Source organism: Phoca vitulina, unplaced genomic scaffold (genome assembly GCF_004348235.1).
Source record: "Phoca vitulina isolate PV1807 unplaced genomic scaffold, GSC_HSeal_1.0 scaffold32, whole genome shotgun sequence".
NCBI lineage: Eukaryota > Metazoa > Chordata > Mammalia > Carnivora > Phocidae > Phoca > Phoca vitulina.
In genome coordinates, this window is record NW_022589735.1 from 6786594 (window position 1) to 6810081 (window position 23488).

The 23488-nt window shown below is 56.0% G+C and overlaps 1 protein-coding gene across 1 annotated transcript in view; it reads left to right on the forward strand.

Annotated features, from left to right (window-relative positions):
* Positions 1 to 23488, forward strand: part of FSTL4 (follistatin like 4) — a 394520-nt gene that overhangs the window by 254744 nt on the left and 116288 nt on the right. Inside the window, exon 5 of the mRNA XM_032425320.1 lies at positions 22599 to 22792. Coding sequence (XP_032281211.1) covers positions 22599 to 22792 — 194 coding nt within the window. The remainder of the gene's footprint in view (positions 1 to 22598; positions 22793 to 23488) is intronic.

Sequence of the window (23488 nt, forward strand, 5' to 3'; positions counted from 1 at the left end):
TGTACACGTGTGTTCGTGTGTGCGCGCGTGTGTGCATTGTGTATGTGTGCGCTCGCATGTACATTGTGTACATGTGTGTTTGTATGTGTGTGCGTGCACACGTGTGTGTGCATTGTGTATGTGTGCACTCGTGTGTACATTGTGTACACTGTTCGTATGTGTGCGCGTGCACACGTGTGTGCGCATTGTGTATGTGTGCGCTCGTGTGTACATTGTGTACACTGTTCGTGTGTGTGTGCATTGTGTATGTGTGCGCTCGTGTGTACATTGTGTACACTGTTCATGTGTGTGTGCGCGTGCACAGTGTGTGTGCATTGTGTATGTGTGCGCTTGTGTGTACATTGTGCACACGTGTGTGCGCATTGTGTGTTTGTGTGTGCTTGCGTGCGTGTTGGTGTGCGTGTGCACGCTGTGGGAGCCCAGAGGCCCTGCGGTGCCCTAGCTCTCCAGCAGCGTCCTGTTCGGCGGGGCGTGCCCAGCAGGCCTTGCAGGGACAGCTGCCGGCGGCTCTCGGTCAGGGTGCCCCTGTGCGCCTGGACCCACAGACGGAGCCCCTGCCAGAGCCCACAGGCAGGAGCCAACTGCCAATGTTGTTCCTTCCTCGGGTGCGCGGAGTGATAATGTAGCGAATGAGCAAGTCGACAGCTTGCCTCCCTCCCGCGGTACTGCAAGTGAAAGACGGAGGGTGCTGCTCGCGCGGGGCTCAGTTCTGCAAGATGCCACGCTTTTCCTGCCGCTGTGCTTTGCTCAGCGACACCACTGTTCTGGTGCCTCTGCTTCCGGGCTGTCTTCACTCCTGCCTCCTCCCTGAGCTCTCTGACCCGCACAGGCCTCTCCTCACATCCCCGCCCCTGCCAGTCTCTCTGGCCACGTGAGGGCCCAGCACCTTCTTCCCTCCTGGTGCCAGCCCCTCTGCTCCCTGAGCTCTGAGCGATACGGCCTCTGGCTCCGCAAGACCTGCCTCCCCTTGGGCGATCCCTGCCAGCCGTCCTTCCTGGGACCCTGTGGGCCCCCTCTGGGACGGCGCCGTGCAGGTGGCTCAGAAGCTGGGGAGGTCACACGGGCACCCGAGAGACAGGGCTGGAGCAGCTACCGGCCCCCCTCTCAGGCACCTGCTACAGGTGCCTACACCTCTGTGGGCCTGGGGGCGGGGGTAGACCGCAGTGTGCTCGAGGCTTCTGGTGGGTCAGTAAGAGGTACTCTTACTGTGCTTGCATCGTGGACGGCGTTCAGAGAGGGTAAGCAATTTGCCTGAGGTCACACAGCTGGTCAGTGGTATATCCAGGGTTTGTAGCTAGAGTTTGCTAGAGGAAGAATGCTTCACAGCAGGGCTGGAAGGCCAGATGGGTCACAAATGAGCAGACAGCAGGGCATGGGGTAGTGGGCAGGGAGGTAACGGGATCTGAAGTTGGTGCAAAGGTGTTGGGAGGTGGCTGTGTTCCACCTGCAGATAAAAACGGGAGAGAGGAAGGAGGTCCCCCATGAAGGCTCCGTGACACCTATCCCACCCCCCCTCCCCTCCCCCAGCCACAGGCTCACACGCTCGCGCGCGCGCGCACACACACACATTCTCGCACACGGGCTTGGCTGACAACACGTGCAGGGGAAGGGCTGACAGGCTGGTGAGCTTCCTTTGGCTGTGCTCAGAGGTCTGAGAGCCAGGGGCTGAGCCCGGCTCCCGTCCTACATGTAGCAAGCTAGCTCACGGTTAAGGATAGTCCTCATGGCTTTGTCTCGGACTGGGGTCGTTAACGCAAATGTGGCTGAACTGCACACATTTCTTCTCCTCTAGTCGTGGAGGAGAGGGGATGGCTGAAGGAGCTGTTGTGAGAGCCCTGGGCCACCCTTCCTGACTGCATGGCAGGAACATCAGTGGTCAGAGGTCCCCACAGACAGGAACTTCCGAGGACCTTCAGGGGTCACATACCTGGACCCCTGCTGCGGTTCTGAAGCCTGACTATGCTTCCATCGACCCCAGAGCTTCCCTAAATAGAGGCCGGGCCCGCTCTCCAGGGGGGCCAGCGAGACTGAGACCCCAACAGCCCTTGCTTCCAACCATCCCAGGGGCAGACCCTAGATTTCTGTTGAGTTATCTGAGTGAATTATTTTATTCTTTCTTTATGTCCTAAACAAACCCACATCATCATTTTATTAATGTATTTGCAATTATAGTGTAATGATTTCCCGTTTAGTGTGGTCCGTGATACGGGGACACTTAATCAAATATCTGCATGATGGGCCTTTAAGTTCTCTGGGGCCAGAAGCTTTTCCCATCAATTAAGCTTCAAAGAAATGAGTTTTAGGCTCATCTGCAACTGTATTTTTATGTTTCTTTTATGGCTCCCCTGCTTTTCTCCTGGTGTCTTTAGAGATGCCAGGAAATGTGGTGTGGGACTGAAGTATTTATGTGGTATGCAGAGAACAGGTTCATAATGGTCATTATAAAATATCAAAGTGCTTTGAAGTAGGACAATTTATATTTCCATTACAGCCATTTCACGGGTGCCCTCCTCAGTGCCGGAAGGGAAAGGGATGTTGCCCTGGAGGTGTTTGCTCTGGAAAGAGGTTGGATTTCCAGAACCTTCCACGGACCCCACCCTCACCCCACACTCCAAAGGTCTTGGGAATCGTACCCATTAAAATGCGAAGAGGATTTCGCAGCCATCCAGGGTGTTCCTCTGTGCCAGCCGAGGTGCCGTCCTAGCCACTGACTCCTGCAGTAGCCCTGAGGATGGAGATTACCAGCCCCATTGCACAGATGAGGGAATGGGGCACAGGGAGAGAAGATCTGAGCACCTCATGCTAGGGCCTTGTTCGTTCAGTTCTCTTCTCCTGTCCCCACTTATGCGAAGGAGTTGGGACTGGCTGCAGAAGGTTCCAAGTGGAGGCAGAAGGAAGTCCTGTGAGCATGGAGTAGCTATGTTTAGTTAACCCAGTAGTTGTTTTCTGGCTTCCTGGACTCAGGGCAGAAGGAAACATATGTATGTCTCAATAGGAGCCATTGTAGATGAAAGTTCCATGTCCATCCATTTGGTCATTCCTTTGTTTATTTGCCGTGTGTTTGCTGCGTGCCAGTCACTTGCTACCGTGCCCACGGGTTCTCGGGCTCTGACAAGAAGGGCAGAGTGGACAAGTAGAGGCAGCGAAGACGATAAACCCTGTGCAGGGCTTGCCCAGGGTGCTCTAAGGACACAGAGGCGTGTGAACCCAGCCGGGAGCAGTAGGGAGGTGATGTGCAGGCCAGTGGTGCACCAGCCAAGATGCAGAGACGATGAGGAATTTGCCAAGTGGGGCGAGGTAGGGCTGTTGTACCATGGCCCAGAGGTGATGCCGGGCCAGTTCAAGATGCTGAAGGTGGCTCAGGGGTGGGAGCCGGGAGGGGCCCCGTGAGGCCGGACAGCTGCGGCAGTTGGGCACCCCCAGAGATCCCTCCAGCTACTGAGTAGAGGGGGATTGGTTGGGACATGAGGCCTCCTAGGCTGGAGGGCTCCCAGGCTGGAGTGGTCATCCAAGTAGTGTGGAGGGTCTCCTTGAACTGGAGCAGATGCGGTAGGAAACACTCAAGAGGCAGAAATGGCCTGAGCCACGACTGACTGGCCAGGGATGGGTGGGATTTCAGGGGTGATGTGTGACGTGTGGTTTGCACAGCTGGGGGCTTTGGCGGAGGGCCACTGGCTGGGTGGGGTGTAAAAGGAGAAGCAGTCTCCTGGAAGGTTCCACACAGGCCACGTTGAGTCCAGGGGCCCTGCAGGACGGTGTGGGGAGATGTCAGGCCAGCAGTGCGGTAGGAGGTCTGGAGCTTAGCAGAGGGTCTGGACTGGGCAGTGCATGGACACCTCTCTGGTCTCCCCCTGCTCCAGCCCGTGATGGTCGCCCTTTAACCAAAGAACCTGAGCCTCTGAAAGCCAGAAAGGCACTGGCAGGAGGAAGAGTCAGTACCCTCATCAACGAGGAGAGGCGACGGTGCTTGTGGACAGCAGGGCGGGAAGATGGAGGGGAGCAGGGCAAAGAGGCCATCCGGGGACCACGCTCATGTCCCACCCGCAGGAGCCACTCCCCGAGAGGGCCCTGGCTTCACTAGGCTGGCACACCCCACCTGGGCCTCCAGGAGCAGAGCGATGGGGGCACCCCCCTGGGGCCCCTTGTGGGCAAAGCCAGTGAGTGGCCCAAGTTGCCCCATCCCTGGGCAGTTGGCAGTTTTCAGAGTGCACGTGGTGGGGTGGGCTGGCTCACCCAGCACTCATCATGCCATGCCCAGGGCAGGCAGGGCCAAGGGTCCCAGGCTCCATTCAGCCCAGACCCCTCCCGAGCTCACCTGCCAACCGGACGTCTCCCCAGGGGTGACCCGGGAGGCAGACACATCCGGGGATTCCGTCTCGCCCCCACACACAACCTGCGATACACAGACACCCTCCAAACTCCCCTGCCAGACACCCTCCACACGCGCTCTGACCACCCAACACCCTCTAGGGCCATACAAGCATGAGCGACTTGTAGGCAAGAAATCTGTTTCTTCAACCAGTATCCCCCACTTCGAAGTCAGATCAACTCTACTGAGCTAGCCGATCTGGAAAAGGACACTTCTCCAGCTCTTAGGTTTGCTTTCTGATGAACGAAACGATGGTTCTTCAGTACCTGGTGCATATTTAAATCTCCAAGAGGGTACCTGGGAGGCTCAGGCGGTTAAGCATCTGCTTTCGGCTCAGATCATGATCCTGGGTCCTGGGATCGAGCCCTGCATTGGGCTCCCTGCTCAGCGGGGAGCCTGCTTCTCCCCTCCCTCTACTGCTCCCCCTGCTTGTGCTCTCTCTCTCTCTGTCAAATAAATAAATCTTTTTTAAACATTAAAAATAAATAAATAAACAAAGCTCCGAGAGGTGTACGGTCTCGACTGTGTAACATGCAGCCTGACACCTGGAGACAGAGCTGGGAGAAGAGTCTCCTAAGGCAGGAGCGCCATTTGAACTGGATTGACGGCTGGTGTCCCCATGCAGAAGCCCCACTTCCCCGCCAGCAGACTCCCTCACTGTATATTTACTTTTAGTCCCACGCTATTTTCTGTGATCCATTAGTTCTTCTAAGCCATTTAAAGCTATAATCAGGGCTGTTTGCTCAGGGGGATTTGATCCTGATAAGTGGATCCAGACCCACTCCTTGAATTCACTGTGGGCTCTGATGCAGCGTGAATGCGCCCCAACTAAACAAGCAAAAACACCTGCCGCCACTTTTCCCTCCTCTCCTTTTAAAAACAAGGCCAAGTGTGTGCACAAATTAGTTGCAGAGGATTGTTGACAGCCCGCTTCTTAGCTGAGAAATGTACCTTTGGCCCTGTCCTAGGGTTCACAGGGGCAAGCCCCCACCTAAGAACACAGCGTGAGTTCCCTCGATGGTCGCTTGGTAAGAGTGCACAGCTGGTCCAGAGGTCGGGCCTGGCGTGCCCATCCCAGTCTCACACTAGGGTAAGGGCAGGCTGAGGGCCTTACTGGGCCTTACTGGGAAGGATGCGTCCCCGAGCTGACGGCGTGGGCCTGTAGCCTCCGCCCCCCCCCCCCCAGCACCTCCCTGAATGCAAGCCCTCCGCAGCTGCAAAAGAGAAGGATGTGGCCCATCACAGTGCTCATCTTTCCACCTCCTGGGGCCCGACCTCCTGGAGAGCAGGGCCCGCACCTTGTCCCCTCTCTGCCCCCATGCCTGGCCCAGGACTCGGTGCACCTACACCCCAAGTGCATCTCTGCTGAGTGAATGGGGACAGGACTTCAGGACTGCTCAAGGCTGGCTGTGCTCGCTCCCCACTCCCCCCACCCCCGTCTCCTCCCCCAGCTGGATAGCCCAGCTTGCCGGGGAGGATGGAGATGTGCTTCCTGGAGCCTCCAGACGATGGGGGCTGCCAGCAAGTGGCTAGGGTTCAGAGTTCTTTGCCCCGTGCCTCTTTGGCCTGTGTTCATCCTGAGATGTACAGTTACAGTAAGCCTGGTGGTAATTCACGTGCTCCCGAGTCCACAGAGCAGGGGGGAGCGCCAGAGTCGCCGTCTCTGCCAAGCCAGGTGTTCCGACTGGTTATAAATTATCTCCTGCTGTGGAGTAAAGCGCCTTCTGCTCCTTCAGTGTAAATTATCCGAAAGTCGCGTTGCCTAGGATCAATTCGTCTGTCCCCAGTTGGCAAGCATGGGTAAGGGCGCAGGCGGGGCGGGTACCGTCACCGCAGGAAGGGTGCCCACGCTGCCTGTCCCTGACGTCGCCGCTGTGGCGCAGCAGGCCCCAGCTGTTTCGTGGGTGTGTGCCACGTGTTGGAAAGCATAAGTTAGTGCCGGAGGGCAGCTGATGTTGAAAATCAAGTGTGGGGTCTGGACCCTGATTGCCACAGCAAGGGGGATGGCTGTCTAGGAGTGGAGAAATGAGCTGTGCCCAGAAGGGTAGGTGAGGACGCTGCCCAGGAGAGAGCTTCACATGGAGGGGACTGGCTGCAAGGCCTCCAGGCCCAACCCTGCCATCCGTCCTGGCTGCCCAGACGTCACTGGACTGGGAGGTGTGGCTGCACAAGGGTCCGTCCTGTCCCCTCTGAGGAGGTGACCCTTGATGCCCATTTCTGGGTCACATAAGCCAAACAGCCAGGGCTGTGGAGGTTGAGTTGCACCTGAGCCTGAAGCCTCATTTCAGTCCTCACAACCTTGGGAGCCCAGGAGGGGCAAACCGGGGCAGAACAGGCCAGGGCATGGTCTGTGACAGGGTCCTAGGGCCTTACTAACTGGCCCTGACCCCTGGGGCTCCAAGGAAGCCAGCCCCCTATGGTGCCAGGGTCCATGGCAAACCCTCAGCAAGAACAGAGTGCCTGGGCAGCCACCTCCACACCAATACCTCTTCGCCAAGAGCCACCAACTGCCATCCAGGCCTGTGACGTGGGGCAGTGTTCCATGGGACAGCATTTCAGAGCCACGCCCACAGAGCCCGTGACGGCGCCTTAGCTCTGCGGTGAGCATGCATCAGATTCCTCTCGGGAGCTGAGTATGGGGGTGACGTAGGATACCCCAGGAGAGTGAGGATCTCCTGACCCTCAGCCTCTTCCATTCCCTCTCCTAAGGCTGCTCAGCAAAGCCCACCCTACACCCATCCTCCTGCCCAGAGACCCAGGCCTGAGCTAAGAAGCAACACCTCCAGGGAAGACGGACAACATGGTGCCTGGCCAAAAGGATGCCCAGTGCAAGATGACTTGTTGACCAGAGGGACCCGAGAAGCTACTGCTGCGCCACATCGGTGACCCTCTCCTGGGAACCACTGACTCCCAGCCATGCCACGCCCTCCTCCGTGTTCCCCGGCCTGGGCCTGGCCAAGGACAAAGCTCCTACCCAAAGCAACTGATAGCTTTCAGCTGTTGAGGAACGCCAGGTCACCTCTTTTACATAAGTATGTTATCGGGGCGCCTGGGTGGCTCAGTGGGTTAAGCATCTGACTCTTCATTTCTGCTCAAGCCATGATCTCAGGGTCGTGAGATCTCACATCGAGCTCCACTCTGAGCGCAGAGTCTGCTTAAGATTCTCTCTCTCCCTCTCCCTCTGCCCCGCCTCGCTTGCACTCTAAATAAATAAATAAGCATATTATTCAAGTATGACACACAGAGAAAATGAATAAATCATAAATGTATAGCTCAGTGAATTTTCGGAGAGAGCATATCTTGTGACCAGCTCCCAGGGCAAGAGAGAGAATCTTACCAGCACCCAGAAGCACCACCCACTCTGCCCCATTCACGTCCCCACGCAAGTGTAACTGGTGCTCAGCTTGCCTTTTGGAAGAGGAGAGGACATGACAAATCAGAGAGGTGGCTAAAGCCAACAGTGCCACTAAGAGGAGGCCCCAGGAAGAGGGGCGGGGCACCACGGAAGAGAGAGGAGTCCAGAGGGTGAAGAAAAGCTCCACGAGAATGTGGAAGAAAATGGCCCTGTCCGGGGCGCCTGGGTGGCTCAGATGGTTGGGCGTCTGCCTTCGGCTCAGGTCATGATCCCAGGGTCCTGGGATCAAGTCCCGCATCGGGCTCCCTGCTCCTTGGGAGCCTGCTTCTCCCTCTGCCTCTCTCTCTCTCTCTCTCTCTGTCTCTCATGAATAAATAAATGAAATCTTAAAAAAAAAGAAAAGAAAAGAAAATGGCCCCGTCCGTGTGGCAGGCACAGACCGACCGTCACGCGAGCACAGCACTTGGAACAGAAAGCAACTCCCTAAGAATTGAAGAGTATGGTTGCAATATCAGCTTGGAACTTGGACCATTCTAGACTCCATGCTGAAAGGAGAAGAGACTTTTGAATGGGAGCAGTAAAAATTATTAGTGGCATCGAAAATAGAGCTCTGTTGGCCCTCGGGCTCCTTTCTGCCCCAGAGGTCAGCCATGGGGCATTGAAGGCCCCTCTGAGCTCAGGCGGGGGTCCAGCCACTCCACACTCCCTGAGAATAGCTGTTCCCTGGTGGTTCTGTGTCTGAGGGCCCTGAAGAGCATCCTGCAATGGGGACCTTCCTAGATTTTCTTTCCTACCATGCTCAGACACCGCCCTCCATCTTACCCCTCTGGGTCACATGGAAATGCTCTCACTGAGTGCAGCTGTGGCCCCCTGAAGGGACACCGGCCCTGGAAAGTGGTTGCCAGTCACTCCTCCCAGTTGGAGGCCCTGGAGTTCCCCATCTTTGGGGATCCCCAGTTTTTCCAGGCACTGGGTAAGAGGGTCAGCCCAAACCCTGGGCCCCTGAGCCAAGGTGGCTGGCAGGAAGAGCCCCTCACATGGGGCACAGTTTCTCCCTCTGCCTCCTGCTATAGAGTAGCCTGTCTCTGTGATTATGGCTCTCGGGGTCTCTTTGCAAGTGTGGAAGGCTAGAATTTAAAGGGAAGGGAGCTGGAGCCGGAGCAGGAAAGGCCCCAAAGGGTGTGCACACAAAACACCAGGCAGGCGGCAGCCCGGCTCAGGTCTCAGGGCTGAGAGCCGCAAGCTGAGGACCACTGCCCCCACCTGTCCGTCCCCCCGGGGTGCTCTGAGCGGCACGCACTCTCCTTGGGAGAGTCCTGCAGGGTCGCTCTCGCTCCCATCTCTGGTGGGTCCTGAACCCTCTTAAAGCTCCTGAATGCATTGTCATGCCACACAAGGCAATATCAAGGCCATTCTTGGCATCTGAGAAGTTAAGAATAAGGAGGACACGGAGGGCAAAGCGATTTCCCAGCATGTGCGTCTGCTGAGAGCACCTCCACCAGCATCCCATCGGGCTGCTGGCCCAGCGTGCCAGGGAGGGAACCGCGCAGCCCGCCGGGCGCTGAGCCACGCCTGGAATAGCTCCATTTGCCGCAGGAGGAGGGGCCTTCTGAGCGGTCAGGGGAGCCACACCCTGGTCTCCCCTCTTAATGCCCCCTGCCGGCCCTTCCCTGCCGGCCCCTGGCTCCTCGCATTGCCGGGCTCTGGGTTCTGGACACGAACCAGGGCCTCCACAGCCTGCTCACCGGCTCAGACACGGCCCGCGTGGGGCCGGCTTTCACAGAGATGAGTCTCCGCTGCTCCCTCCGCAGGGATGAGTTTCCAGGGTGGTTAATCCCCAGAACAGCGGTGCAGACGCGGGGAAGAAGAGCCTCCCCACCCTCTTCCCAGCAGCTCAAGCACTGGAAAGAATCCAAAACTCTCCCCCAAAGACTGTGTGGTTCTCCTTCAGAACTGTTGTGGAGTTTTGTTTTGTTTCGCGTTGACCTGGGATTTACTGTCAGTCCCATAAGTCAGACGGGTTCAGATAAATCTTCAAACCTCAGAATCTCTGTTCAGGTAATTCTTCTCTGCAATGCCATTTCCCGCCAAGCCCATGTCAAGGCACGAATCCCCGGCTTTGCGCACACGCTCTTTTCTGAGACATTCTCAGGCGGTTTCCCTGTGATACTTTTCCTTCCAAAGTAAATGTCCCCACGAGCCCCGCAAAGCTTCTACAGGTAGAAACGTGGGACGTGCTAACATGTGAGCAGTTCTTTCCTGGAGACGGTCGCTCGATGGCATGGATTTGCAGTCTACAGACCCCTCCCACAGAGGGGGAGCGTCTGTGCTGGTTGCCTCTAAAACCAAGTGGCTCCTTGGCTCAGCTCAGAAGCTGAAGATCGCTGTGTCTAAGCAAACACCACTGAGCCAACACCATGGTGAGAAAAACACCACAGGCCGCGCCAGGCATACGAGACAGGTGCTCAGAGGCCTTCCCGGCCCCAGCCTCCTCACCTGCTGGCCAGAGCACTCGTGCCCTCCCCAGGGGTGTCCTGGAAGAAGAGAGACAGAAAAGAGCCCAGATCTGCAGAAAGGGGAAAGGAGGCAGGTCCTGGCCCCTGCCCCCGTGGTGCCTACGTGAGGCCTCTTTCTTCAGTGGGGCATGCACCAAGATGAAGCCTCTTCCTCAGGGGCTGCTGCCCACTGCGTCCCAAGGACCCGGTGGGCTCCATGGCCCAAGGGTGTGGCTCTGCACTCTCTGCCTCCCCGAGCTTGGCCTTCATAGGCTGGGGCTGTGCACAGGTACGCACATGTGCATGGCGTATCCACAGGGCCACTCACTCCCAGGTGCACTCCCATACTCTTCCCACTCTCTTAAACATCTCAGGACTAAGGAGTGTCAAAAGAAGTAAGACCACCACCTTACACCCACTGGGATGGCCCCTGTCAAAAAAACAAAAACCAAAAAACAGAAAATAAATGTTGACAAGTATGTGGAAAATTCTGAACCTTTGTGCACTGTTGGTGGAAATAGAAAATGGCACAGACCACTTTGGCAAATGGTATGGTGCTTCCTCAAAAAAAAAAAATTAAAACTGGGGCACCTAGGTGGCTTAGTCGGTTAAGTGCCCAACTCGTGATTTCGGCTCAGGTCATGATCTCATGGGTCATGAGATGGAGCCCCGTGTGGGGCTCTGTGCTCAGCAGGGAGTCTGCTTGAGATTCTCTCTCTCCCTCTCCCTCTGCCCCTCCCCCCGTGTGTGTGTGTGCACGCACTCTTTCTCTCTCTCTCTCAAATAAATAAATCTTTAAAAAAAATTAAAAATAGAGGCACCTGAGTGGCTCAGTCGGTTAAGCGTCTGCCTTCAGCTCAGGTCATGATCCCAGGGTCCTGGGATCGAGTCCCGCATCGGCCTCCCTGCTCAGCAGGGAGCTTCTCCCTCTCCCTCCGCCCCTCTCCCCACTCATTCTCTCTCTCTCTCTGAAATAAATAAATAAAACCCTAAAAAAAATAGAATTACCACATGACCCAGCAATTCTACTTCTAGATATATACCCAAAAGAATTGAAAGCAGGGTCTTGAGATATTTGTACATGCATGTTTATAGCACTGCTACTCATCATAGCTAAAACCTGAAAGCAACTCCATGTCTACTGACTGATGAATGGATAAGCAACGTGTGGTCTATGCATACAGTGGATATTATTCAGGCTTACGGAAGAAGGGAATTAGGACACACAACAACATGGATGAATCTTGAAGACATCACGCCAAGTGAAGTCAGCCACTCACGAAAAGACAAATACTGCATGATTCCACTGGCATGAGATAACTTCGAGTAGTCAAAATTATAGAGACAGAAAGTAGAATGGGGGTGGCCAGCAGCTGGGGGAAGGCGGGAATGGGGGCTGTTATTTCATGGGTACCCAGTTTCAATTTTACAAGGTGGAAAGAGTTATGGAGATGGATGATGTTGATAGTCGCACAGAATTATGAATATATTTAACGCCACTGAACAATATACTTAAAAATGGTTAAGATACTAGATTTTACATTATGTATATTTCATCATGATTAAAAAAAAAAAACTGGGTAAAAAAGAAGGCCACAGATTCTAATTGTTCACATAGATCACTTTTCTTTAACCCTGTCAGACCCAAAGCCACCTTTTCATGGCAAATATTTTATAGAGCCCCTGTATCATCTTGAAATGAATGTGTGTCTTATTCAAACTGTGATATAAAGGAGAAATATAAGAAAAGTAGGAGGGGGGCACCTGGGTGGCTCAGCCGGTTAAGTGTCCGACTCTTGATTTCGGCTCAGGTCATGATCTCAGGGTCAGGAGATCGAGCCCCATGTCTGATCCGCATGGAGCCTCCTTAAGATTCTCTCTCCCTCTCCTTCTGCCCCCCCCCCAGCTTGCACGTGCTCTCTCTCTCAATCTCTCTAAAAAAAGAAAGAAAGAAAGAAAAGTAGTAGGAATAAACTATGCCTTTCAATATGTAAATGTTTAGATACCAGGTGCTCATACTGACTCAGGGTGGTCAGATGTCAGCACTTACTATGTGGATCCTATGAACACAGCAGCTGCACATGGAGCCTGTGACGGGCATATTATGTTGACACTTTGAGTACGTAAGTGACATTGTTTTTGGAGGTGTGATGCTCCAAAATGGTGAACCATTCTTGACAAAGTTGTAAACAAAATTTACAGTTGAGGTCCCCCTCAGCTCTGTAACCCCTCGAAGACCAGAGCAGCTCAAGGCTCAAAGCAGTGACATTCCTGGGCATCAGTGACTCCTGAGGAGTAACATTTTCTCCATCTTGATAGCAGGACCCTTCCCTTTGGTTAGGTGTTTGGGGGGGATGGAGTCTCATCCATTCAACAAAATGAATGGAATTACGGAGGGCAGGGGTGGGGCCCTACACTCTCCTCCCTCAGGAGCTGCAGCTTTCCGCCACCAGGCTGGTGGCGGTCCCCTCGTCCAGCACTCCTGTTTCTCCTCCTGGTGCGTGTGAGGGGCGGGGCAGGAGTGTGCAGGCGCTGGGCTCGGGACAGGGCCGTGGGAGAGCCGGAGTCTGCGTGGAGTCTGTGTCCTCCTTCCAGGAGGAATCAGTGACTTGTTAAGGATCCTGGTTGCCTGTGTGTTTCCTGCTAACACAAGAGTAAAAACTCAGGCTCTTCCTGCCAGAGGGCTTTAGCATTTATTCAAGTTTTCAAACATTACTGTTTCACTCCGGGGCCACCTGATAGATGTGCCAGTCAACCATAAAAAGTGTCTGTGGATCCCTCTCCCAGGAATCCAACCAATTTTGCTTCCTTTAATAGGAATAGAAGAGAGGATTGTAAATGTCAGATGGCAGATTGTATAGCAACATCAATCGAACCAGGCATTCATGAGCAAATGTACCATTTATCTCACAAAGGTCTGGGTGGTTTTGTTAATTTCAATTACCTGATACTGGGGCGAACATCGAGATGAGGCTGCATCCGCCAGGTCAGGCACGGGGAGAGCTGGATGCTTCCCCCTGCGCTGGAGCTGCCCCAGCTGTGGAAGGAGCCACGTGGTCTGCGTGCTGGGTAGGTTGGGCCCAGGCAGGGCCAAAGGCCATGTGGAGTCTTGGTCTTAGTCTGTTTGTGGACCCAAAGTGGGCCCAGTGCCTTCAGCCCAGAGCATTCGAAGGCAGCTGGGATGACTCCTAGAGCACCCAGGGGAAAGAACAGGGGACACTGATGGAGGACAGGTGGCCAGCCTTTGGGACCTGGAAGGATGAGGGGCTCTTAATGAGTGTGGTGAGCCCGTTGTCAGTTCTGGCATTAGGACTCATGGGTGAGGAGGGGACCCGGGTGGAGCTTGGAGGGACGGGAGAAACAGGAGGGCAGCAGAGTACCTCCGGACCGTGGGCAGGCAGCAACTCACCAGTGTCCTCATGGTCGGGGCCCATGCCCACCGTGGGGCACCGTGCCTAGGGCTCTACGAGAGTGAAGACCTTCACTAGGCAGACACAGAGGCGTTGGAAGGCGATCTAAGGAGGAGACAGGCTGGGGACAAGGACAAGCTGAGAGTGTGGGGCTTGGAGCAGACAAACACAGCTTCTTAGAGGTGGGCTTTGGCAGAAAGGTCAGATTTAGAGAAGGGGCCTTTCGGGAAGGGGCACCTGGGAGCAAAGCCTGTCGGCCCACTTCTGGAAGGTGGGGGAGTAGCCAGTAGCTGGGGCTTAGGTCACAGTGGAAGGACCTCCCCAGGGTGCTTGAGTGTGGGTGATGGTGACCCACCTGCTCAGCAGTTCCAGGCCTCCGGTGCCAGCCAGCCGGGGGTCACCAGGTGGTGTGACTCAGGGCACACCTGTTCTCGTTGGGGACTGTGAGAAGACCATATCACGTGTGCTTCACTATCTCCTAGAATTTTCAGAATTCTGTGGCTTGGTCAACACCATAAGCAAAACTACACCGTGTTAGCAAAAGACTACCCTGAAGATAAACCCACTGGTTTTGGCATTTATTGTTAATTGAATTTTCTCAGAAATGGCAGCAGAAAGATTGTTAATGTTCATAAATTTACATCGAATTAAACATCTGTTCCTCTTAAGCTAAACTCCAGTAAAGTTATGGCGGCTCATAAATTAGATCTGGGAGTAAAATGCTTCTTGCTCTTTGCACAGCTTAGTGGTTTCAAAATAGACCTCAGAATGACACATCGCAGCTGAGACCCATGTAACACAACCACGTTCAGCCGTGATGTCGGTGCCAGACGATTAAGTCAAGTTTCTGCTTTGGTGGTAAAGATCGCACTTGGTTGGGCAGCAGCGACGTTACTTAGCAGGCAGGCTGGGGACAGCGCGGGAAGCAGGGCTGTGGCTGTTTGGGTGCGGGTCGGGCGAGAGTCGGCCCGTGAGCAGATCCAGCAGCAGCCAAGGTTGTAGGCACGTCCAGCCTCTCCCTTGGGCCCCTCTGGGGGTTCCCGCGTGAGGGTCTCAGGGTCCAAGCCTAGGGGCCGGGCCACCCTGCCAGGTCCGGGAAGGACTAGCGCCCAGTGAGGGTGGCTCGAGGGTATGGCTGACGACCGTGCAGTTGGTGAAGGAACGGCCTGCGTGTGGTTCGGGAAGGGAGATGCTGCAGCCACAGGCTGGTGTCTCTGAGCACAGTCCCCCAGCCCTCTCCTCAGCACTTCCTTCCTTCCCATCTCCCTGTCCCTGAGCCCACACCCATCCCCGAAAGGATTGCTGGTGTTGGTAGCAGAGTTCCTTCCTATCGAGTAATCTGTCCTGAGCTCCCTTGTCCAGTAAATTTGGGCTTTGTAGGGGACTCCTGACATGCAGGGCTGCCCCACTGAGGGATGGCCATCAAGGGGTGCGGTCTTCACAGTGGCCTTGGACTCCCCCCACCCCCCCGCGACCCCCCCCAAGCCACCTGTGCATAAAGCACAGAGGGTCCCCAGGGTCAGCTTTGTGCTCACTTACTGATCAGAACCCTAGTATGGAATTGGACCTTTCCCCAAGCTGTGCTGTGGCCAAATTCACCCACAGGCCTCCCTGCCAGAGCTGCTATTCCAAGCACGGGTCCCCCCAGACACAAACTTACATTCTCCTCCCATCCAGCTCCAGAGGGAGCTGTGTGTGCCCACCAGGGGTGACCCAGAGGAGCCACCTCTGTGCGACCTCGTGTCCAGCGGGGCACCAGTGCCTCTGTGGCTTCCCACCTTGCCACCGCCACCCCCAGGCTGGCCATGCCAGACTTCATTCTGTGGGGCCACCACTGCGGGTTTTGGGGCGCCCCAGTGGATGAGATAGGGTCCACGTCCCCTGGCAAGCACAGGGCAGCTTGGACGCCAGTGAGCATGGCTTCACGTGCCACCTGCTGGAGCTGCCCCACCACCCCCACATCACACGCAAGGCCCTCCCGCAGGCACGGGCGGGACAGATGACATGGGCTCCGAGCCCCCCGCTCCGAGTTCCAGACCTCGGTCACTGTGGCTCAGGGGGCTGAGATCGTCCTCTCTCCTCTGAGCAGGCTGCCGCCGTTCTCTGACCCCACCGGCTGTGCCCATCCACCCAGGGTTCCGCAGTCCAGGCAACAGGCATTCAGTGAGCACCCTCTGCGTGCAGGTGCTGGGGCCGGGTGCTGGGCATGCGCTGCACCAAGGCAAGACCTTGGCCTCGAGGGGCTTCCGCTGTCCCAGGGCAGCCTGACAGTCAGCAGTGAACAGATAGGAATGGGGAGAGAGGCTGGACAGAGTGTAGCAACGGAGAATGGGGGCAGCACACGGGGGAGCTCTTCACACGGGTGGTATGTTGGGGGAAGAGGCCAAAGGACTTGGTGACGGAACGGCTGGGGGTGAGAGAGGCAGAGAGGCAGCCAGGGCTGGCCCCAAGCCAAACCCTCACCACCCTCCCTCCCTCCCTGGGGCCAGGTGTCTCCAGCCCACCCCCTCACCTGCCTGCAAGTGCCTCCTGTGTCCAGAACCTGGGCCTCCGTCAGGGGCCTTGACCACGTGGTCTGTCCCTCGCTCCCAGTTAGAACCTGAGCTTCCCACTGCCTGAATGGTGTCTCCCCCCACCCCCACCCCAGCCACACTGCACAGACCTGCTTCCCTTGACTCTTTGGAGCCCCTAGCCCTATCCACACCTGCAACTGGAAGCTTCACCTGCCCCAGAGCGAAGATGGTCCCTTTGAGGCCCTGTCCGGCAGGGGCACGTGTGGCTAATGGAATATTCAGAGTGTCTCCCTTGCTTCCCTTTGTTCTGCACTAGAAAGTGTTCCTTTGATGGACATTTAATTCCAGAGGCTGCTACCTGCTTCCTATCTTTCTTTGCTCAAAAAATTAAATGTGGATGTGCCCATGCTCCTGCTACAATAATCTCCCTCGGCGTGGAGGGAGTATGGCTGGGACGGGAGAACATTAGAATCTTCACAGAGGGACAATTATTGAGGGAACTAGATTAATGAGATGTCATAACAACTTAGCTAGATCTGTGGCTGACCTTTCTCATGCAGAATGGGCTTGATAAATGTAGTTCATTACCAAGTTCTGACATGAAAATAGGATCACACTCTGGGCTTCTCAGCAGGCTGATCAGTATTTTATCTGCCAAAGCAGCCCTGGTCTGGGAGCAGAAGGAGCAGCCCCCCCCCCCCCCCCGGCCAAAAAAACAGGCGCTGGCAGGAAGCCTGGGGCCAGGGCTGTGGGCTGCCCCGGTGGCCACTGCACATCGAGGGCCCCCAGGCTGGCAGGAAGGGAGCTGGGCTCTTCCAAGGGCCTGTCGGGCTGCTTGTCTCTGTCAGGCTGACCGGGCCATGAGCCTCCCTCCCTGAGGGGCCCCAGAGCAGGAGTGTCGGTGGCCCTGGGCATCGGTGAAAGGGACAGTGACAAATGAGCCATGCTCCAGGTCGCCTGGGGCGTCAGGCCTGCTTCATCCCGAGAAGCCCTCAGGCCTGGCTGACTACTTGGACTTTGCAGAGAGTCCTTTTACGTTTTCTTTCCCGTCATGACCCCGGACGGTAGTGAGGGATTATTACTGCCCCCATTCTGAGGGAGGATGTGGAGGCAGGAAGGGCAAGGAAATGAACACCTTTCTTAGGGTCTCATAGCTAGTCAAGGTAGAACCAGATGGTCTCCTGACTCCCCGTCCAGTGCTCCATCCAGCCTTGTGATGACCGTTATTGATGGGGCTGATCAGCAGCCTCTGATGAAGTCACATGCCAGGTTGTTACAGGGTGGTTCCATCATCCTGGCTTCCTTATGAGACAGTCTGCCCTGGAGCCCCGAGATTCGGTTGTTACCCATAGTCCCTGATTAACTCACTCAACAAGCGTTTCACACCTTAGTGCTGTGGGCATAACTGTCCGGTCCAGTCCCATGGAGGGGATATGATGGACGCTAACGCCCCATCCAGATTCCCTCAGTCAACCCCCGAGGTTGTGTGCAACTCTGGGGGACAGCTGCCCATGACCCTGACCGACAGCATCCAACCTTGGGTCCCCACATCTTCATCCTCAGGGCCCCTGCAGGCTTCAGGAATGTGCTCAGTCCTCATGTGGGGAGTCCAGAAGTGCTGGACAGGGCGGCGGGTAGTGCCCCAGAAGCAACCCTCGGCCAACAAGGGATGGAAGTTGGCAGAAGAGTGCCCCGCACCCTCACACCTGAGTGGAGCAGCTCTGAGGCCTGCGGGACCCAGTCTCTCGAAGGTTCCATGGCACCAAGCTCCAGCTGCTTGGCATCCCACCCTTCATTGGCTTTCCCCCTCTCTGGTCTCACTTCCCTCTTCCTTCCGTGCATTTCTTGGGATCATCTCCAAACATACTACTCAGTCTAGGTCCTTGCCTCACGGGCTGCTCTGTGGGAGCCCAGAGCCCAACCTAAGAGGACAGGCTCACAAAAAGCAATCCACACAGGGCAGAGAGTAGGAAGCTGGAGACAGGGAGGCGGTTCTGTCTGTGCAAGCAGATGGAGCAAGGCTTCCCAGCAGAGGAGGCTGAGCTGGGCCCTGAAGAAAGCAGAAAGAAGAGAAGGAGAGAAAGTCTTCAAGAAGGCCCTGAGACAGGCGTGCCTTGGCTGTGGTCAGAGTTCAGTGAGCTTATGGGTCCAGAGGGGACCTCCCTGGAACTCTCCAAGCCTCATCAGAGGCTTTGACCTAGCCAAGGCTACCCTTATTCGTGACACAAATCTCTCTTTACCTGGAAACCACCAAGACTCAGAGGAAACATTTAAATGACTTTCCTAGCATGTGGAGAGAAATGTTTGCGGGGTGGATTGTGTCCATCCCGCTGGTGCATACAACAGGTTCCCTCCACATCCCAGCTCGGCAGCCCCTGCTGAGCCGGCTCAGGCCCAGCCCCCAACATCACACGCAAGCATCCTGCTCTCCAGAGTTCTCTCTGGAAGTCCCAGCAGCCGTGGATCGGTTAGTGGGGAAGTGAACTCTACTCCAGGCTGACTGCACAGGCAGCAGGTGCGGGGCTCCCAGGCAGGGCTGGCCGTTGCCATTCTCACCAGCATCATGGTCAGCACCCACAGGGCCCCGGGGAGGAGGGTTGTGGCCCCCAGGCCTCTGCCATGCCCCCTCCACAGACCTTCCCTCCAAAGGGCCAGGGTCCAGAGGGCCAAAGGTAAAGCCTGGGCTCTGCCCTACTTCAGAGACAGGTGATCCCTCTCACCCCCTGGGACCCAGGCTCACCCCAAATAGGGGCAGGGATGCTAGATGCAGTGATGTCTCAGCAGGGACCATGGAGATCTGGGTGAAGAGCATTCCAGATAGAGGGGTAGTGAATGCCGAGCCACGGGCAGGAGCACGCTCTAGTGGCCGGTCTGTCCTTCCACACCCCTGCCTCTTCCTGTGCCCTGTGTGGGCTTGCTGGGTGGGGGTCAGGGACGAACCAGCTGAAGATAAGAACCCAACCCCGGGGTATTGACCCTCTCTTGTCCAAGCTGGGTAAGGGAAAAAGGAAGATCAGAAAGCAGAAGCTGCATGGGCCAGGCCTCGGGGCTCCGTGAGGTAGACAAGGGCCAACCAGGGGCTCAGCTCATTTGGTTCCTGGGCTCTGCATCCCCTGCTCAGAGGGCCCTGCTTAACCCCGTGCCAACCACTGGGAGGGGGATTTGAGTGATGTCTTTTCTTTCTTTATATTCATCTGTACTTTCCAAGCATTCTTTGATAGACACATATTTCTTTTCTGTAAGACAACTATTTAAAACCAGCAGCAGCATGGAGAGACTTTAGCTAAAGGCCAGGTCTAGCCGATCCACAAATGGCCCCGGCTCCCCCTCGATGAGCCACTCCAGTCTGCTCCCGTGGTCACACCAGGGGGCGGGAAGGAAAAAACACAATTGGGGCTTGGTAAGCTATCCCTCATATGGGCCTTGCTAGGCTGCTCTGCGTCCTGGAACCCAAGGCCTGCCTCAGGTGGGGAGAGGTTGCCAGAGGACCATCATTGCTGGAGATGGAGCATGAAAGGGTGTCCCAGTGAGAGGGTGGGGACTTTGACTAAAACAGCCAGCTCCATGGGTGCAGAAATGCCACCGTTGGGTGTCTTCCCTCTGGTGATCATGATTCCCCAAAGCCATAGGGACACTAGAGGAACTCAGGAGCACTGGGCCAATGGCTTCATTATTTTAGGCTGAGATTCATGTAACGTGCAACTGCTTCTGGGACAAAGAAGGATTTAGGATTCCCTTCCAGGAGCCCCCTGATTCATCTCTGGCCCCACACACTCCAGGCAGGTGAGGGCCCTCAATAAGGACAGAAGGACGAAGGAAGTGCCTGGCATCCCACCTTAGCCCCACATTTCCCTCCAGCCTTGTCTCGTTTCTCCCCCCCGCCACCCCCCGCACCAGCTTTCTCCAGACACTGTGCAGCTTGCTTCTGCGTGCGTCCTTCCTGCTGCGTGGTCTTCCCTCCCCGTCCTTCATCCTTTGGGGCTCATGCTGGACTGCCCTCCCCGAGGGAGGCTGCCTTCAGCCCAGCCTCGTGAGCTCCCCCTCTGCGGGCACCTCCGATGCCCAGGACGGGAAGCTCCATTGTGTCCCAGCGTGCCCCTGGCATCTGGCACAGACTTGGAATGTAAATGCTGGCAAAGGGTGGGAGCGGCATGGCCGGTGTGGGCCCTAGCAGGGGGCAAGGCCAGGGGCCCGGGGAGCGGAACCTTCCCCACCCCTTTCCTCCAGGTTGATTTCTAGGCATGTGCCTACCTTCCTGACCAGGAGGTGTGTGCTGGGCAGTGCCAGGGTGGAGAAGCCAGGAGCCTCTGAACTCACAGGGAACTGGAGGGTGTAGGAGGAGGAGCAGAGCCTGGAGAGATGGCTTCGGTTCCCCCCGACGGGACCCACCTCAGTGCTTTCCCTGGCCTGCCAGTGTGGGAGCCCTGCCTGGCAGCAGGCAGCTCACAGGGGATGTGTGCCCCAGCACGGTCTGTGAGGAACAAGATGCATCCGCCCATCCTACTCAGCCCCACCCATCCCTCAGGGAGCCCGGCTCTGCGTGGCCCCCACAGGTCCTCCCACCGGAGCCTCTCTCACCATCCACACCATTCCTGTGCTGTGTCCTCACTTCTGCTCCGTTTGCCAGGACTGCAGTTCAGCCTGCTGGAGGCTGGGGGGGGGGGGGGGGGGGGGGGGGGACGATTGGGACAAAACTATTCTTCCCCTTGCCCTAAACTGACTTTTATCCGGGCCCAGGAAGAAGAAAAAGCCAGCCGGCCACCACATCGGCCCCTGGGCAGAAGTGGGTTTGTAGTGGGACAAGGTCAGTGCTCTCAGCACTGTGCACCTCTATGGACTTGAGAATCAGGTTTGCCCATCGGGGGCCCTAAGAGCTCCCAGGAATGGGTATCCTCCCAGGCCCAAGAGGGGTACTAGCCAGGTTAGGGGGATGGGAGAGCCATTCTTCTCAGAGCATGGAGACTCCCAGAGAGCAAATAAATTTGATTATATTGAACACAACAATTGATTTTTTTTCTAAATAAACATGCAGGAGAAAATGGTAACAGGCATCTGTTTCTAACGAGAATCAATTGACCCCAAATGAGAAGAAAATCTAGAAACACAAACAAGCACAAGAAAAAGTGGTTGGGCTGTCGAGGCCTGTCTAGGGAGGGAGGGAGGAAAGGAGACAGACAGACAGACTCCCCCATCAGCCTTTCCCCACCAAGTAGCTTCCTTGTTTGTTGCTCTTCAGCAAATGTGGTTTCAATAATAAGGAGGGAGAGAGTAGCTATCATTTTACCGGCCCTGACTCGGTGCCGAGCCAGCACTGAGCCCTTTATGCGCGTATCTTTTTTAACCCTCCCAAGAGCCCCATGTGGAGGCCCTGTCATCCCCACCTCACAGGTGAAATCACCGAGGCACCGCGTCCAAGGTACACGTTCAGGCCGCGGCAAAGCCGGGACTCAAACCCAGTGGACTCCCGGGCCAGTGCTCTTCCCAACCCTGAGCTATTACCTGGTACCCTCCACTGGCCTTGGAATGAAGGGGAAGAGCCCCAGACCCGCCAGTCCCTTCCCAGCCGTGCAGGCAGCAGCACACTGGCCTTCAGTGGGATGGGCGGCTGGGAGCCCAGGCCCATGCCCTGGGACTTCGCAAAGCCAAGTGCCAAAACGCTCCCTCCCCCCAAGAGGGACCATCCTGCTCTGCTAACAGCCCCACGGCCTCAGCCATGCGCTGAGCCCCGTATGGTGTTCACCCCAGTTGGCCCGTCACCAGCAAGATAAACTGCATCATGTCATGGTGCATCATGGGCCTCATTTGCCAAAACACCGTGTGGTTCTGCTGCCAATCGGCAAGCACGCCTAAGATAAAAGACCGAAGAGTCACAGGCTGTGTGTTCCAGTTTTCATTTCTTAAAGCTTCCTTTTGTTTCATGGTCATAGACTTGTGTACACACGTTTGTTTTGAAGTAATCCAGCTCTGGGAATGTACCTAATTAACTTAAGCGGGCTTATTAGTCCTGTTAACTCAAATTCCCTCATCTCTGAGGCCAAGTATTCAAAAGAAACCTTTAAGGTGGGATTAAGGCAAAGACGAGCTATTACAGAATAGAACTGGGGCCGGCTTTCCTAAAGCTGCCGTGGGCCACGGCTGTGAATTCCCCCGGACCAACCTCCCCACTGCATCCGGCGATTGCCCTGAGTCTGGCGTGTAGTAGGTGCTCAGTAAGTATTTGTGGGACGAGCGAACTGGCTCCTTCCAGCACGTGTGTCCTGTGAAGCGTGTGCTCAGTGTTTAGTAACTATGGACGGGACGGGTTGGCAGGCAGACGGACAGATGGGCCCCATCTCCTCCAGGTGCGCCCGTACTGCCCACAGTAAATGCCCAAGAACTCTACCTGAGCGGGATGGGTGACACTCCTCTACACCAGTGGAGAAGCCTCGCGGCAGTAACCTCACCCGTCTCTTCCAGCTGACCTGTGCACCATGGCCAACTACGCCCGCCTGAAGAATGTCCTTATGGCGCTCCAGACCCGCCGGCAGCCGCTCCCAGATGAGGACAGCAGACAAGACCCGGCCTCCCAGAAGCGCCTCCTGGTGGAAACTCTGTTTACGGACTTGGATGCAGACGGGGACGGCCACCTCAGCAGCTCTGAACTGGCGCAGGTGGGTACGGTATTCACTGAACACCGAATTATGGAGGTTTTTCCATCTGGGGTGTAGATAAAGAGAACCGGGGAGATCCCTATGAGCAGAATCATTTGTAACTGTCTCTTTAATGGGCCGCTAAGGAGGCCTCTCTCTGGCAAGAGCAGACCTTCCCAGGGGAAGGTCAGAGAGCTTGTGTTGAGTGCCTCTGAGAATATCTTATAAACAAACCCACGTCAGTGTCTTCTTCCCACCAGCCACCTTCAGCCAATATTGACAAGCTTTGAAGTGCTCTCAGCTAGCTGGCAAAAGATGCACTTCCGAGGGGCTAGTCTCTGATGTTTTCATTAGGAAATAAATCTCCTCTTCCTTGAGTCCTCTGCCTTCCTTAGCAGGAATGTTGAAAGGAAGTAGGGGCTGGGGGCTATCACCTGGGCATCCCCGAGTCCTCCCCCCTAGGACCTTGCCATTCTGTAGCGTCCAGATATCCATAACCCAACACCCAGCCCGCTTACTCGCAGGAAGCCCTGCGTGCCCCCCCGCGCCCCCCCAAGCTGTGCTCTTCCATTTGAGCAGACACTTGGGATTGGACCCGGTGGTTTGCCTCCCTCCCCAAGCACAGCACACGTGTCCCTGTCTCCAGCTTGGAGGTGGTGCTGGGGCAGTGACTGGCTTTCGGGAGGGCCTCTAGGATGCCGGCAGACAGGCAGGCCA